This window comes from Takifugu rubripes, chromosome 15 (assembly GCF_901000725.2).
Source record: "Takifugu rubripes chromosome 15, fTakRub1.2, whole genome shotgun sequence".
NCBI lineage: Eukaryota > Metazoa > Chordata > Actinopteri > Tetraodontiformes > Tetraodontidae > Takifugu > Takifugu rubripes.
In genome coordinates, this window is record NC_042299.1 from 2,776,668 (window position 1) to 2,789,579 (window position 12,912).

Sequence of the window (12,912 nt, forward strand, 5' to 3'; positions counted from 1 at the left end):
ATCCACCCTGAGGTCATCCAGAAGCTCAAAAATGACTTTGCTGAGAGATGATATGTGTCTACTATCCTTAGATTGACACGCGCACGGCAGATTCTTTCTCTCCGTCATCATTGCGTCACTGCGCATTCTAAAAAATCGACATATATTCTGCATATTCTTGAACACAACCACGCAATTCGCGGCACACCCGGTTAATGGATCAGCTTGTCGCACACGTCAAGTTTGCACGTGTTTCATAGGTCAGGTCCGAAGCGTGCCATATGCTTAAACGGTGAATAATCCCAAACAAAACTATAGAGGAAAAACAACATTTTAGAAAGAACAAATGTAGAATCTTTTTATTTGAAAGTGAAAGACATTCTTGATGTAAAGGTCTGTTACATTACTCTCATATCTAATACGCTCCCTCCTCTGTCAGGGGAACAGTAATGGCATGTCATCGTTTTTTTCATCACACACATGACATTTTTCTCATTTACAGGCAGTAAAGAAAAGCAAAGAAATTACAGCGATACACGACTCGAGCAGACTGGTACAATAGTTCTCGTCTAGCCGTTGACTTATATACATTGAGGCTTATGTTCTAAATACATTTTCTTTAAATTTGCTTCATGTTCTCACACAATAATTAGATTTACTTGCGTGTTCTTCTCATACTGTCCGCCATCAAAGCTTATTTCACAACCAAATGGGGTCAAACCAAGTGACAATCAGAATCATTTGCCCCACGATTTTTAAACTACGGGCACTTTGATTGATGTCCACTGTCACTGCGGCACCAGTACTGTAGAGAATCTACTGTAGCCCCCCCTCCCCCTGCTTTCCCCTTGCTATCACTCTGATTCTGGCTGCTGGAGGGCTAATAATGACTAAAAGGTGTGGTCTCCTTCAACTCATGGTACCCCTGGTGGTTTGGCTCTGTGAAAAGACAGAGAGGGCAGTTAGAGCTAGAAAGTGCCAAACATGTCCCTCCTTTACATTAGCCAGCAAGTTTCAATGTTGCAGAACAATAAGTGGCAGCTGGGTACAGAGTGGACCCTCCATTTAATTGCCCTCACAAAAAAACATAAGAATCTTTGACCTCCAAATCTTTTTCTTTTCTGTCATTTCAATTAAAGATATTGCTGCTACAAAGGACAAGTGTGCTGTCTCAAGGGTCGTGCTGATTTTGTCTGGTTGCATTGGCAGGACTGTAATGTTCAAAACTTGCTCACACTGAACATATTAAATCTTTGCTCTCCCATCATTTTGCACTGAAAATCTGAAAATAATCTGGTTTGTATTCAGCCTTACACACATACAACACCACACAGACGCAAAAATGGACATTTATATCTCTAAAGCTGTTTCTCCATTTTAGAGTATGTTGTTATTCCTCTGGTGCTCACTTAATAATTTTTTGCACATCCCAAATTATGTAGATGAAAATTGCAACTAGCAAGATACGTTTGAGTGTATAAATAAGTGTTACGGTACCAAGACTCATATTCTCCTCCACAAGAGGCTTCTTCTCGCCGCAGTTCACCACTCTGCCCTGAGCTGCTCCCACAACTGTCATGATATCCACCAGGTCAAGCTTCGCTTCTTGCTTGGCCTCATCTAGCTCCTCTGAGAGCTCCATCATGGCCTCTTCACGCTCCTCCATCTCTTCTTGCGTCAGCATCGCATTCAAGCCCTGCCCCGCACCGACGTTGCCCACCTGTGGTGGCGCAAGAGAACACAACGCCCTCACTTGCCCGTAGGACTTCAGGTGGGCGACATTAGCGCGCAGGAAGAGCAGGAGAACGTTGAGATCGTTCAAAGGGCACCCGAGCCTGCGGCGGTTGATAACATCCAGAGCTGGGAGGACCTCGTAGACCGAGAAGAAGGTCGTGTCCCAAACAAAGAGTCGGATAAGGCTGAAGAGGACTATAGGACCCAGCAGGACGTAGATGGCGCCATTGGCTACGCTTATCACCTGAAAAACCAGCTGGCCAATCATTTTACACTGAACCAGCTCAGGAACCCAGTTCTGATCCCGTAGCATGCCTGTCCTGACAAAGCAGCTGAACTCGTCCTGCAGGAAGGCAGACAGATGGAAGTACGCCAGGTAGAGGCAGGCAGCCGTCATGAAGGTCAGGAGAAGGAAGCCCCGCAAGAACAGCATGCTCACGAGGAAATAGGAGTTTTGTTTGCACAGCAGGTATCGCTCCAGAAGAGGGTACTCGAAATATCTCTTCTTCTTGGCTCTGAAAACACACAGAGAACTCCTTCAGGAACATCTGAACATGTCCAACGCTCCCCAGTTATCTTCATTAACTACCAGAAACTCCCCAACAAATCTATCCTTTTCTTGAGGTTTATTGGGTGTTGGCGATGAAGGATCATTTTCAGGAATTCAGTTACCTTTGCAACTCGGCCTGAAACGTCAGCGGGTTGTTTGTGGTCTGTCGCATTTCCAGGATGCTCTGAGCCAACCGGATGGAGCGGTTGTAAGACTTGTCCAGTTCGTCGATAATAAACAGCAGGTCTGAGCCCAGCGAAGGCGTCACAAGCTGGCGCCATATCAGAGCGGGCAGGTACATGAACATCGCCATGGCCAGAAGAGAGTAGGGAAACATCTGGATGCAGGAAATGATTAGACGTAGCTGAAAGCGCAAGAATTTAAAGATCAAAAACACCCGCGTCCTCTTACTTTGTGGACCCAGAGCGAGCGCTCCTCAAAGTTCCCGTTGCTGTCCGACTCGTGGTGCATGAGCGAGTCCCAGCAGTACGTGTCAACGTAGCTGGCCTGCTTCATGGTGAAGTTGCTGGGTGGGAAACAGCTGATCTGAGGACCTGCAGACCAGAGAAACGATCTACATCATTGTCCTGTCAACAGTGTCAAACACTTCATATCTCTGATAACATGGATGCAAATCCCTGTACCGTCCAGAGAGAGCTTCCCTTTTTTTACACATTTTATTAATTTCACTTGGGTTTTTTTTATGAAAATGCATGCTGTGAAACAGCAACCTGGCTCCCCCACCTTACATTTACTTTTCCTTAACCACATTTATTCTAACTTGAATCTGCACTCAACCCTTCCCTTTCATTTCCACAGCGCTCCACCCCAGAACACAGAGTGGAAGTCCACTGAGGGTGTGTTCCATCTATTTCTGAGCACGACTTCTATTTATTTTTACAGCCACATCTGCTTTCTGTTTCTGAAACTGCTTCTAATTTACTGCCAGAAAATGAGTTTTGCCTGCAGTTCAAACCCTATCTATCTATCTATCTATCTATCTATCTATCTATCTATCTATCTATCTATCTATCTATCTATCTATCTATCTATCTATCTATCTATCTATCTATCTATCTATCTGTCTGTCTGTCTGTCTGTCTGTCTATCTATCTACCTGTCTGTCTGTCTGTCTGTCTGTCTGTCTGTCTGCCTGTCTGCCTGCCTGTCTGTCTGCCTGTCTGTCTGTGCATACGTGTCTCCAGTACAGCGCCCCCTCTCGATAAAGTGGCCTCACTACTATCAAGCAGGAATTTTGATCTTTGCACATTCATATTTAATAATATAAATTTAATGTTCCGCCAAGGTCCCTGCATTCGGCCGCTACCCAAAACACAATGCACCCGACCCCCTTGGCCCCTCCTGCAGGTGGTGAGCCCACGGGAAGGGGGACCCATGTTGCCTCTTCGGGCTGCGCCCGGCCGGACTCCATGGGCAGAGGTCCGGCCACCAGGCGCTCGCCAACGCGCCCCACCCCCAGGCCTGGCTCCAGGAGGGGGCCCCGGTGACCCGCATCCGGGCAAGGGAAACTTTGCAGCAATGATCCCTCACCTAGGACCTGTTTGCCATGGGTGGCCCTGCCAGGGTTTGTATGTCCCATTAAAATATGACCTACATACAATGAAATAAAACGTGTATCTATCGTCTAAATCGTCTAAACCCGTCTCAGCAGCCCTCGCCACTTGGCAAGGTGAGACCCCGCTTCGATTTCCTCCTCACACTGTGCAATTAACACTGACAGACGCTGCACTCTCTCTTTGGCTGAGAGTCCACCTGCAAGAAGACCAGACGCCGAATCCAGACGAGCGGCGCAATCAAGCTCTTGTTGTCAAACCCAAGAACTGAGCGTTTCTCTAGCCAGCGCACGTCAACAACGCACGCGTGCACGCACACACGGCACCGCGTCTCCTTCCCCCACCTCCCCACTCTTAATCAACACATCCTCTCATTTGGCTCAAATCGGGGGGGAGCTGCCACGGAGGATGTTTACCCTGTAATTACAGCTTGTCAGCGTTTGTGAACGCTGCAGTTCTCAATCATCCCCCACAGCAATTAGAATCAGCAGCAGCAGGATGATTGCAGACCAGCGCAGAAGAATTCCATTTTATGATTCCAGAATCAGAAGCTCGTCATGTGCTGCACCGCTGTGACCAGACCTACCGCCTGTACTTTCAAGATGGTCTGCTATTTCAGAAACTGGCCTTTGAATGGCTGGATTGGATTTGAGGCTCAAGTAGTCACGAGTCAAGAGTTATTGGATTTGATTCAGCTCTTTGTTCTATTTTGCTGTTTTCTCAAGTAGACATCATAAAAATAGACAATATGAATGCATCTTTATCATGGGTAAGATGACAGGTGCTATGTGTAATGTAGAAGTGCTTCTTTCTTGCTTTTAATAAGTTCTCCTCTTTTAATCTCATGCTTTTATCACACTGACCAGGTGTGGAGGAAAACAAGAAATCCGACAGCGAGAGGCAAGTGCTCACCCAGAGAGATCTCCCGGGCAAAAGCCATGCACACCAGCAGGAGCGGAAGGCCGACAGACACGAATTTGATGACCTTGTCCAGAGGAAGCTCCAGCTCCAGGTGGTTGAGCCGGTGGATCCCAGGGCTGTCCTGCAGGAGGGCATCAGATAGCATGGCCTTGGCCGCTGCCTTGGCAATGGACATTTTCAACACCTGCCTGGAGATAAGAGAGCCGAACACTTCCCGGTAATACCGAGCAGACAAAACACGGTGACCTTTCACCTCTGTCTGCCGCAGCGATGCCGTAGCCCGCCTTTGGATTCAATAAACAGGTCTAACAGGTAATCCAGAAAAGTGAAATCCAACCTTTACCTTTTGTGTTAGTTTCCTGCCGTGGTTCTACCAGAGATGGAGCTCCTCCGACAGCCTGCGCTAAGTTGGAACGCTGCTTTAGTAATGAGGGAGGGCCTTTGTAAATGAGAGGGTAGATCTAGGCTGGACCAGACCGAGCTGGGCCTGGATGTAATTACAGAAGACATGTGGGTACCCAGATTTCAGCCTCCCTCCTCTACACAGGCAGCCGTGTGTGTGTGTCTGTGTGTGTGTGTGTGTCTGTGTGTGTGTGCGTGTGTGTGTGTGTAGCTGATCTCACTGTGAGGGATGCTGGCTGTGGCCCACTTCAAACAACAGAACCTCTGCCCAGTGGCTTTTTTAGCCTCTGTCATTCGGAGGGACTATTTTTACTGCAGTTCAGCTGCTCGGTTCTTTGCGGCTCTGATGTTTTGTGCAAAAGAAAGTCGTGTTCTTGAGTCCACACGTCCATGTTTCTTTTGGGAACACTATGGATCATAAGAATGGGATCAAAGGACACGGATGGGATGTCACATTTGAAAACATTGAAGTGAACGATTGGCTCGTGCAGTTGTATCAAGTTTAACTTGAAAAAACAAATTTAGAGCTCTCAAAGAAAAAGAAAACAGGTGGCTTATTCAGCTTATGTTGAGGTCTACATTTTTTCATATTTTATATTCTCTTAAAGATATTTATAATCATGGTTTAACCAAAATGTATCTCTTCTTGCCATTTGAAGCTTGAAGCTAAAATGAAAGATGGCAGCTGGTTTAAGGCTGCTGTTGATATTTAACATGCATGTTTCATGCTGTGGGTAACGCGCTCAGCAGCAGGAGACATCAACTCTCCTCTCCTCTCCTCTCCTCTCCTCTCCTCTCCTCTCCTCTCCTCTCCTCTCCTCTCCTCTCCTCTCCTCTCCTCTCCTCTCCTCTCCTCTCCTCTCCTCCTCCCAGCACCCCATCAGCAGGAGGGTCCCCCGACATGAGCCTGGTCCTGCTCAAGGTTTCTTCCTGTTAAAGGGGAGTTTTTCCTTGCTACTGTTAGTTGTTGGGGGTCAGGCCCTGGGATTCTGCAAAGCGCCTTGAAACAATTTTGATTGTTTGATAATAGCTAAACCATGACAATATAAAAATGTAGTTATGTAGGTATCAAAAAAGGTGCTTTACAAGTTTCAGTGTCCTGCAGTTAGAGGTGAATAAAGGAAAATAGATCTCAGAATTGACTATGGAAAATTAATGTAATGGAAAGAGAAGTTTTTAGTCCCAAATGTTGCACCTGCGACATTAGCAGGACACACACCATCAATCTGGATGACGCGATGCCTCAGATCTCATCTACGCAGTCGAGACTGTCTGCTAAAGCTAAGCTAAGGGTACCAGACCATCAACCTTTGGCTTCCTTCCTCGCCCTGAGGGCTCGCAGCATTTCTTTTTCACACCGCTGGCCTGATGTAAACCACAGCAACAATCCTGACCCTGCTGTAATAAAAGAAAAGTGGATAAAATATTTATGATTTATGAGCAGATTTTCTCCTGCGGGGTATGTCGCCCTATGATAAATGGAACGTCCATGTTCAGCAGCTGTATTTATAGTGAAGATATTATAGAGAATATGCTGCAGCCTTCACACTGCTTCTATGCTCTCTGACCAACTCTTTCCTCGTTGGACATAGATTATGATGCCAAAACTTTTTGGAGAACCCACTTTTTAATGCTTTTGAGGCGTCAGAACTTTTTCCTGCACGTATATTAGAGCCCCACTCTAAAGTCACACATGTAATCAAATCCGCTCATGTGCAGCAGTATTCCGAAGCCCTCGTGGCCTTTGCGGCTTTTATCCCAGCAGAAATTGTGGCTGAAGGGGGAGAAAATCAGCAATAACAACAACATACACTTTTGTTAAGGGTGCAGGAAATAATACAGACACGCAATTATATATGTGCAAAACAATGTAAGGTTGTGCAGCTAACACCCACAGGGCTTATTAGCATTTTTTCCAAGAGAGCAGAATCCACTTGGGTGTCAGAAGAGAAACCCCCAAGATGATGAACTGTGCTGGCTTCTAACATGGACGCCGACTGCAAAGGTGGGAGAGCATTTGGGTGGGAGTCTCCGGTGCAAGTTCAGCCCCATGAGCAGTAACTAGTGGGTGGAAGACCACACACGTGATGGGAGGCAAAAGCAAAACTAACATTTAATCTGCTAACTTTGGAACATGTTCCAGTAAAGGAGAATCCAAGAGGTGGTGCTCTGCTGCTATTTCTGCAGAAACAGTCTGGTGCTACTGGAGCTATTTTAACACCCCCCCTTCCCCCCATCCCCGTTCCATTTCGTAATATTTTCCCACTGACATTCCTGTTGTAATTATTCAAGATGCACTGACTGTTTATGGGGATTTGAGTCATATCTTCATGACTTGAAGGATTTTTATCAATTATTTAAAGACTGTTTGGTTTGGAGCATCACTGTTTTAAATAATACTGGATTTAAGGCTTTGTTTTTTTACAGCAGCCCACCACTAGAGGGTGATCAAGACGCCGTCGACACACTTTAGCTTCAGTTTTGGGAAACTGTCATGCAACATCCAACAACAACTCTACTCGACCCTCAAATATGATAAAAACACAAAGAAAGTTGCTTTACAGAGTTTAATTATTAAAATTGGTCTGTTTAAACACAATAGGTTATGACAACAAAGTGTACAAATGAAATAGAAATTTTCCCTATTCACTGCCACCTTATCTGGAAGATCCTTTTAGAAAAAGTAATGCGGGAAAAACTCTGAATGGGCAACAAACTTCACAATAAACGACCAGAACATTCAATGAGAGGGTTCTTGTGTGGGCATCTTCACATTAGAAACACGCTCCTTCTGGGTGCTTTAGTACAAAACAGCTGAAAAGGTTTCACAGTTTCTTCAAAATCCTTCACATCTCACTCTCGTCCTTCATCAGTTTGTCATTTAATGACAGAGCGTGGGGATTCCAGAGTCATTGTGCGTCCTTTGTGGGCTGCGTCCACACCGACTGGCTGTGTTTGGAGTTCCTGTCAGCGTCGTCACGCTGACTTTTTCCACCCTCGGGGGTCACGGAGACACACAAGCAGTGCCGAAGGAGTCGACGGTTGTAGTTACGCGTGTGCGCCGCCATCGGCCGTCCCGACGCTCTCTTTTACAAAGTGTTCTTCCAGACACTCGCTGAGCTCCCACAGACACTAATCTGAATAAATATGCAAACCTTTAACACCAAAAAGGCAAACTAATAATAAGCATAATATACACACTGTATTTCCTACACTTCTTTTGTGCTCAAAGGTTAAAAAAGAAAAAGAAAAAAGAGAGATTGGTTTACTAAAGTCATGAGAGCCAATGATTTTTTTTTTTGTGTGTGTAATTATTGGAAGAATACCCGCCCCCACCCCCACCCCCCAGTGTCAGATTTGTCCAGCAAATTGTGCGATGCAAAACATTTAGGAAGAAAGGGTCGTTTAGCGTTCTTGCTTGTTGGCGGTCAGTCCTGTTTGGTGCTTGAAACTACTCACATCTCTACTCCGTCTTGTTTCGTTAGCAGCTTCTAACTTAACCCAACACCTGACTAACAATAAAAATACAGAAAAATATCGACGAGAGTCACACACAACAGGAGCCAAACGCTAACGAGTCACCTCACGGTGTCCAACTACCAGGACGGGTTTACTTTGGACTCTCTGAGACTGTTCTAGGATCAGCGAACTAAGCGGGAAAGGTTGTCTTCACCTAAAGCAGATGTGTTTGGGATTGGGTGTGGCCCAGTTAAAATCAATAGAAACTGATATAACAATAAAGAATAAAATGAATGAGAGCTCTTCTTGTTTTTCTTGTGGTGGAGTTAAAAAGTCGGGTAGCTTTTATTTGTAAAGCGCCATCTTATAACAACGTTTCTGTCCCATTTAGAGCGGAGCAAGTCTCATATTGGTTCAGCACAAGTGCAGCTACACGCCGTAGATTACACTGGTTTCACTGGGAAACGTCAAAGGGCTTCTAAGGTTTGCCTCTTGGCTGTCCCTCACCGGCAGCTGGAACTTTACATCCTCGGGTTGAACCAGCCTCTTGGACCGATTGACTGGACTCGCGTTTGAACCCGTCAACGGAGCGAACGAGATAAAACTAATTGTACAAGTTGATGCGATGTTTCTGCTTGCAACAAATATAAATCTTTTCACCATCACGTTTGATTAGGTCCTTGCAAACCGTGACATGATCATCCCGAGTACAAAATGTGCTACTATTCAAATACAGTATTTCAAGAGCTCACGCCATGAAAACACGCAAATGAAACAACAGATATTTTCATGGTGAAACTAGTAATTGTTCTCTATGTTCTTGATGGTCTCTGAAGTGCTCTACAGAAGAGTCTGATGGATTTGTTGAAAACCTAACATGCCCTTAAATGCTCTCGGGGGTCTCTCTGTTCGAGAGGCACCCTGATGGATACAGGAGGCCAGGTCGAGGACGGTCGTGTCTGAAAGTCTGCTCCTCTATTCCAGCTCCTCTCTGAGCTCCATGCTTAGATCTCTCCTTCCCACATTGGACATTTGCCTGCCCCTCCCCCTCCCTTCCTCTCTATCATCCTCCTCGTCCTCCTCTTCCTCCTCGTCCTCCTCTTCCTCTTCCTCCTCCTCCTCCTCAGTGCCGTCCATGGAGTCGTCAGCTCCCAGCATGGCTTGCTGCATAGCCAGTGTGGCCGAGTCTGATGAGAGTGACTGAAGGCTGTCCATGCTGAGGTCTGACAGAGGACAAACAGACAGTGTGGGAGAATTTAAAAGATTTTGGGATTTAACACCTAGCGAGGAAGACATCGTTGTGATCTACGACATTGATGAATACTGGTATATTGATTGACGTGAATATGCAACATCTAAAATGTTTTCAATATTTATTTTACCAGGATTTACATATTCAATTAATACAATAATTTTATTGTACAGAGGTCATTGACTGCTTACACTACCCAAACAGCCAGGCTACAAGGACTCAAAGCATGATTCACTGCAGAGAGAGTGAGTGTGTAGGTAAATTTAGACATTTAAAAAAGTGGAAAAAGTCTGTTCAGTGTGATGAAAAGTGTAGCAAATAACTAATGTTTAACAGCGACACTCAGTGGTGAAACCTGGAACAATCGTAGAATTCGCCAGAATTAACTTAACAACTTCATCTATGAAGTGACAGTTCACTATGAACTAAGTCCACTTCGAGAAAGTTCAGGAAAACAATCAGTGTGGACATACTTTCCGAGTTTCCAGTTTGGGATCTGTGCGTCTGCAGAACTCCAGCTACAATGGAATCGGGCCAGAAGCGCTGTGTCGGACGGTGCTGAGACTTCATTTTCTTGGCTTTTGGAGCTGGGTCTGGGTTACTGGCATCCAGCATAGGCTGGAGGATTCGACGGCGAGCATTGATGAACCTGCAGCAGGGGCGAGGGGAGGAGATCATTCAATCAATCTCTATTTAAATTCCTATCTATCTATCTATCTATCTATCTATCTATCTATCTATCTATCTATCTATCTATCTATCTATCTATCTATCTATCTATCTATCTATCTATCTATCTATCTATCTATCTATCTATCTATCTATCTATCTATCTATCTATCTATCTATCTATCTATCTATCTATCTATCTATCTATCTATCTATCTATCTATCTATCAATGTTTTGTAATTCGTTGATGTGACCAGGAGATGGCGCCACTAATTCAGTAAATTCTGCTGGTGCCCTCAACGACACCAGACAGGAATGATGTGTTTGCCTGTGCAGCTTCGTCTCACCAGTTGTTTACTTGCAAAAGGGTTAGATTCGTTTGTGCTGCAATCTGCCGTTTCTCGTCTTCTGTGGGATACGGGTGCTGAAACAACAAATGATTCCTTCAGAAAAATCTGCGCTCCCACTCCTTATGACGCACTAAATGCGCTGGACTTCTTTGGCTCACCATGAGATGCTGAAAGAGCCATGAGCGCATTATGTTGGTGGCATGTTTCGGCAAAACCCCCCTCTTATTTTTGGACTTCTTGTCTTCGCTGTCCAACAAGGATGAAAGGTCCAGGTTTACCTAGAGAACAAAAACAAGGGGGGGGGGGGGGGGGGGTGATTTGGATATTGTTGCCTCGGAAACAAAGAGAAACTACCAATCATCTATCTTTTTTCAGTCGTAAGGGCAGAAACAAATGTTACCGTGGTAACTAAATTTGAGTAATGACGCTCACTGATGAAAAAATAGAGCCCTTGACGATACAGTTGTATGAGGGGGGGTCAGCGGTCTGGCGCGCAGATGAGGACTTTGCTAAACGAAGGATGGGACAAAAGTTTGCTGCTGTATTAGAGACGTGCTGCCGTCAAGTGTGACTTAGCTCGTGATTAGCGTTGACCCGAGCCTCTCTGCTGAAATTGTTTTTCAGATAATGTTGCTGAGAATAATCCCATTTCCTCTCAGCAAACACGTTGTTTTGGTGACGGACGGAGGCAGCTAACGCGTTAGCTGTCACCGGCGCTCCACGTCTATGGGCTTGTTAAAAATGATGGAAGGCAGGAGTAATTCTGGATCAAACACATAAACAAACTTTTGCTGTCACTCTGTCATGACCTTGATGTCGAAATAGCCGTTGTAACTACACAGATTACCTATTTTTTTTCATACATTATGCAAATGAGGATAAATGAGGTGAAGTGGTGTTGGGATGGACTGGAGACCTGCCTCTCTCACGCTAACTGGGATAGATTTCAGCACATACCCACGACCGGGATGAGGAATAAACGGAAGTCGAATAAAAATGGATAAGCTGTTATTCTTCTATAAACTATTACTTTTATGATATTGGGAGCCCAAAAAGGTACGTAAACGTAAAAGTGATTATTTTAAGCACAGCGATAAATCACTAAGACCAGAAAAACAAAGCTCACAGTAAGAAAATTCACAAATTGTGTCTCTGTGTGTGTGTGTGTGTGTGTGTGTGTGTGTGTGTGTTAGTGTGAGTGACATCAGGTGTGGTGTTTTACCTGTGAGTTCTGTATTTGAATGGTTCCTGGCGGCAACGCCTGCGTTAACACTTGGCCTTGTGATGTCACCATGGCAACCGGCTGGTACAGGGTCCCACCTGAGGGGATAATTTGCCGTCATGAGTATCAAGTGGCTTCGGCAGCCACCGGCAGCCACGCGCTTCCCACCACCGCCACCATCAGAGCCTTATTAACTTCTTGTCAGCACCACAAACAAAAGCACCATGAACAAAAGATAAAATGATTAAATTCAAGGTGCATTAATGCCCCTTTAACCCACAGAAGAGAGGAAGAGAAGAGCCTGCCTCGCTGTTGGATTAATTAGCCTTGATGAAGACTCTCATCACAGTGTGTTTGAGCTCGTCGCTGTGTAGCGATCAAAGGAGGAGGCATTGATTTATTTTGGGTTAAAAGGGATTTCCAGAGGGCAGGATTAGCATTTCCCTGTACAGCCTTGACATTAGAAGAAGCACTTTTTGTAGGATACTATCGCTGCTGTGTGATACCCATAACGAGCACTACAGACATTTCCTGAAAGAGAACATTAAAAGAGTAGATTTTAATCGTTAGCTTCCACCATCAAAGGTGTGTGTTGTGAATATCTCACCCAATGTTTATTATTCTTTAGCTTCCCTGATGCTGTAAAGAAAATTTATGCCAATACTGACTGAGTTTATGTTTCAATACTCATTTTTCTGTGTTAAGGGTTCATTTTACTATGAATTACGCTTGTGCAGCGATACGCATTTGCACTTCTCGCCTCTTGGTTCGTAAGAAAACCTTGAATTTATAAGCACAA

The 12,912-nt window shown here is 45.0% G+C and overlaps 2 protein-coding genes across 8 annotated transcripts in view; both read right to left on the reverse strand.

Annotated features, from left to right (window-relative positions):
* Positions 1–333: 333 nt before the first annotated feature.
* Positions 334–5,229, reverse strand: LOC101065081 (pannexin-3). The gene is made up of 6 exons (XM_003970732.2): positions 5,102–5,229; positions 4,750–4,946; positions 2,675–2,817; positions 2,386–2,600; positions 1,477–2,228; positions 334–918 (listed from the first exon to the last, which is right to left on the reverse strand). Exons 2-6 carry the CDS (start codon positions 4,931–4,933, stop codon positions 860–862), a joined length of 1,353 nt encoding a protein of 450 aa, XP_003970781.1. The 5' UTR covers positions 4,934–4,946; positions 5,102–5,229; the 3' UTR covers positions 334–859.
* A 2,484-nt stretch (positions 5,230–7,713) lies between these two features.
* Positions 7,714–12,912, reverse strand: part of LOC101065305 (pbx/knotted 1 homeobox 2) — a 52,217-nt gene continuing 47,018 nt past the window's right edge. For all 7 annotated transcript variants that reach the window (XM_029848624.1, XM_029848622.1, XM_011611036.2 and 4 more), the window contains 5 exons: positions 12,114–12,211; positions 11,050–11,169; positions 10,889–10,965; positions 10,345–10,520; positions 7,714–9,842 (listed from right to left, as the gene is read on the reverse strand). In XM_029848624.1, coding sequence (XP_029704484.1) covers positions 9,595–9,842; positions 10,345–10,520; positions 10,889–10,965; positions 11,050–11,169; positions 12,114–12,211 — 719 coding nt within the window. In that variant the 3' untranslated portion in view covers positions 7,714–9,594. The remainder of the gene's footprint in view (positions 9,843–10,344; positions 10,521–10,888; positions 10,966–11,049; positions 11,170–12,113; positions 12,212–12,912) is intronic.

What these genes read in the sequence shown, in the direction of transcription:
- LOC101065081 (XM_003970732.2), bottom strand. Translation starts at nt 4,933, where the DNA reads ATGTCCATTGCCAAGGCAGCGGCCAAGGCCATGCTATCTGATGCCCTC. An exon ending in GCTCGCTCTGGGTCCACAAA is followed by an intron (nt 2,601 to 2,674) that starts GTAAGAGGACGC and finishes TCCTGCATCCAG; the next exon opens with ATGTTTCCCTACTCTCTTCT. An exon ending in GGAGGAGAATATGAGTCTTG is followed by an intron (nt 919 to 1,476) that starts GTACCGTAACAC and finishes GTCTTTTCACAG; the next exon opens with AGCCAAACCACCAGGGGTAC.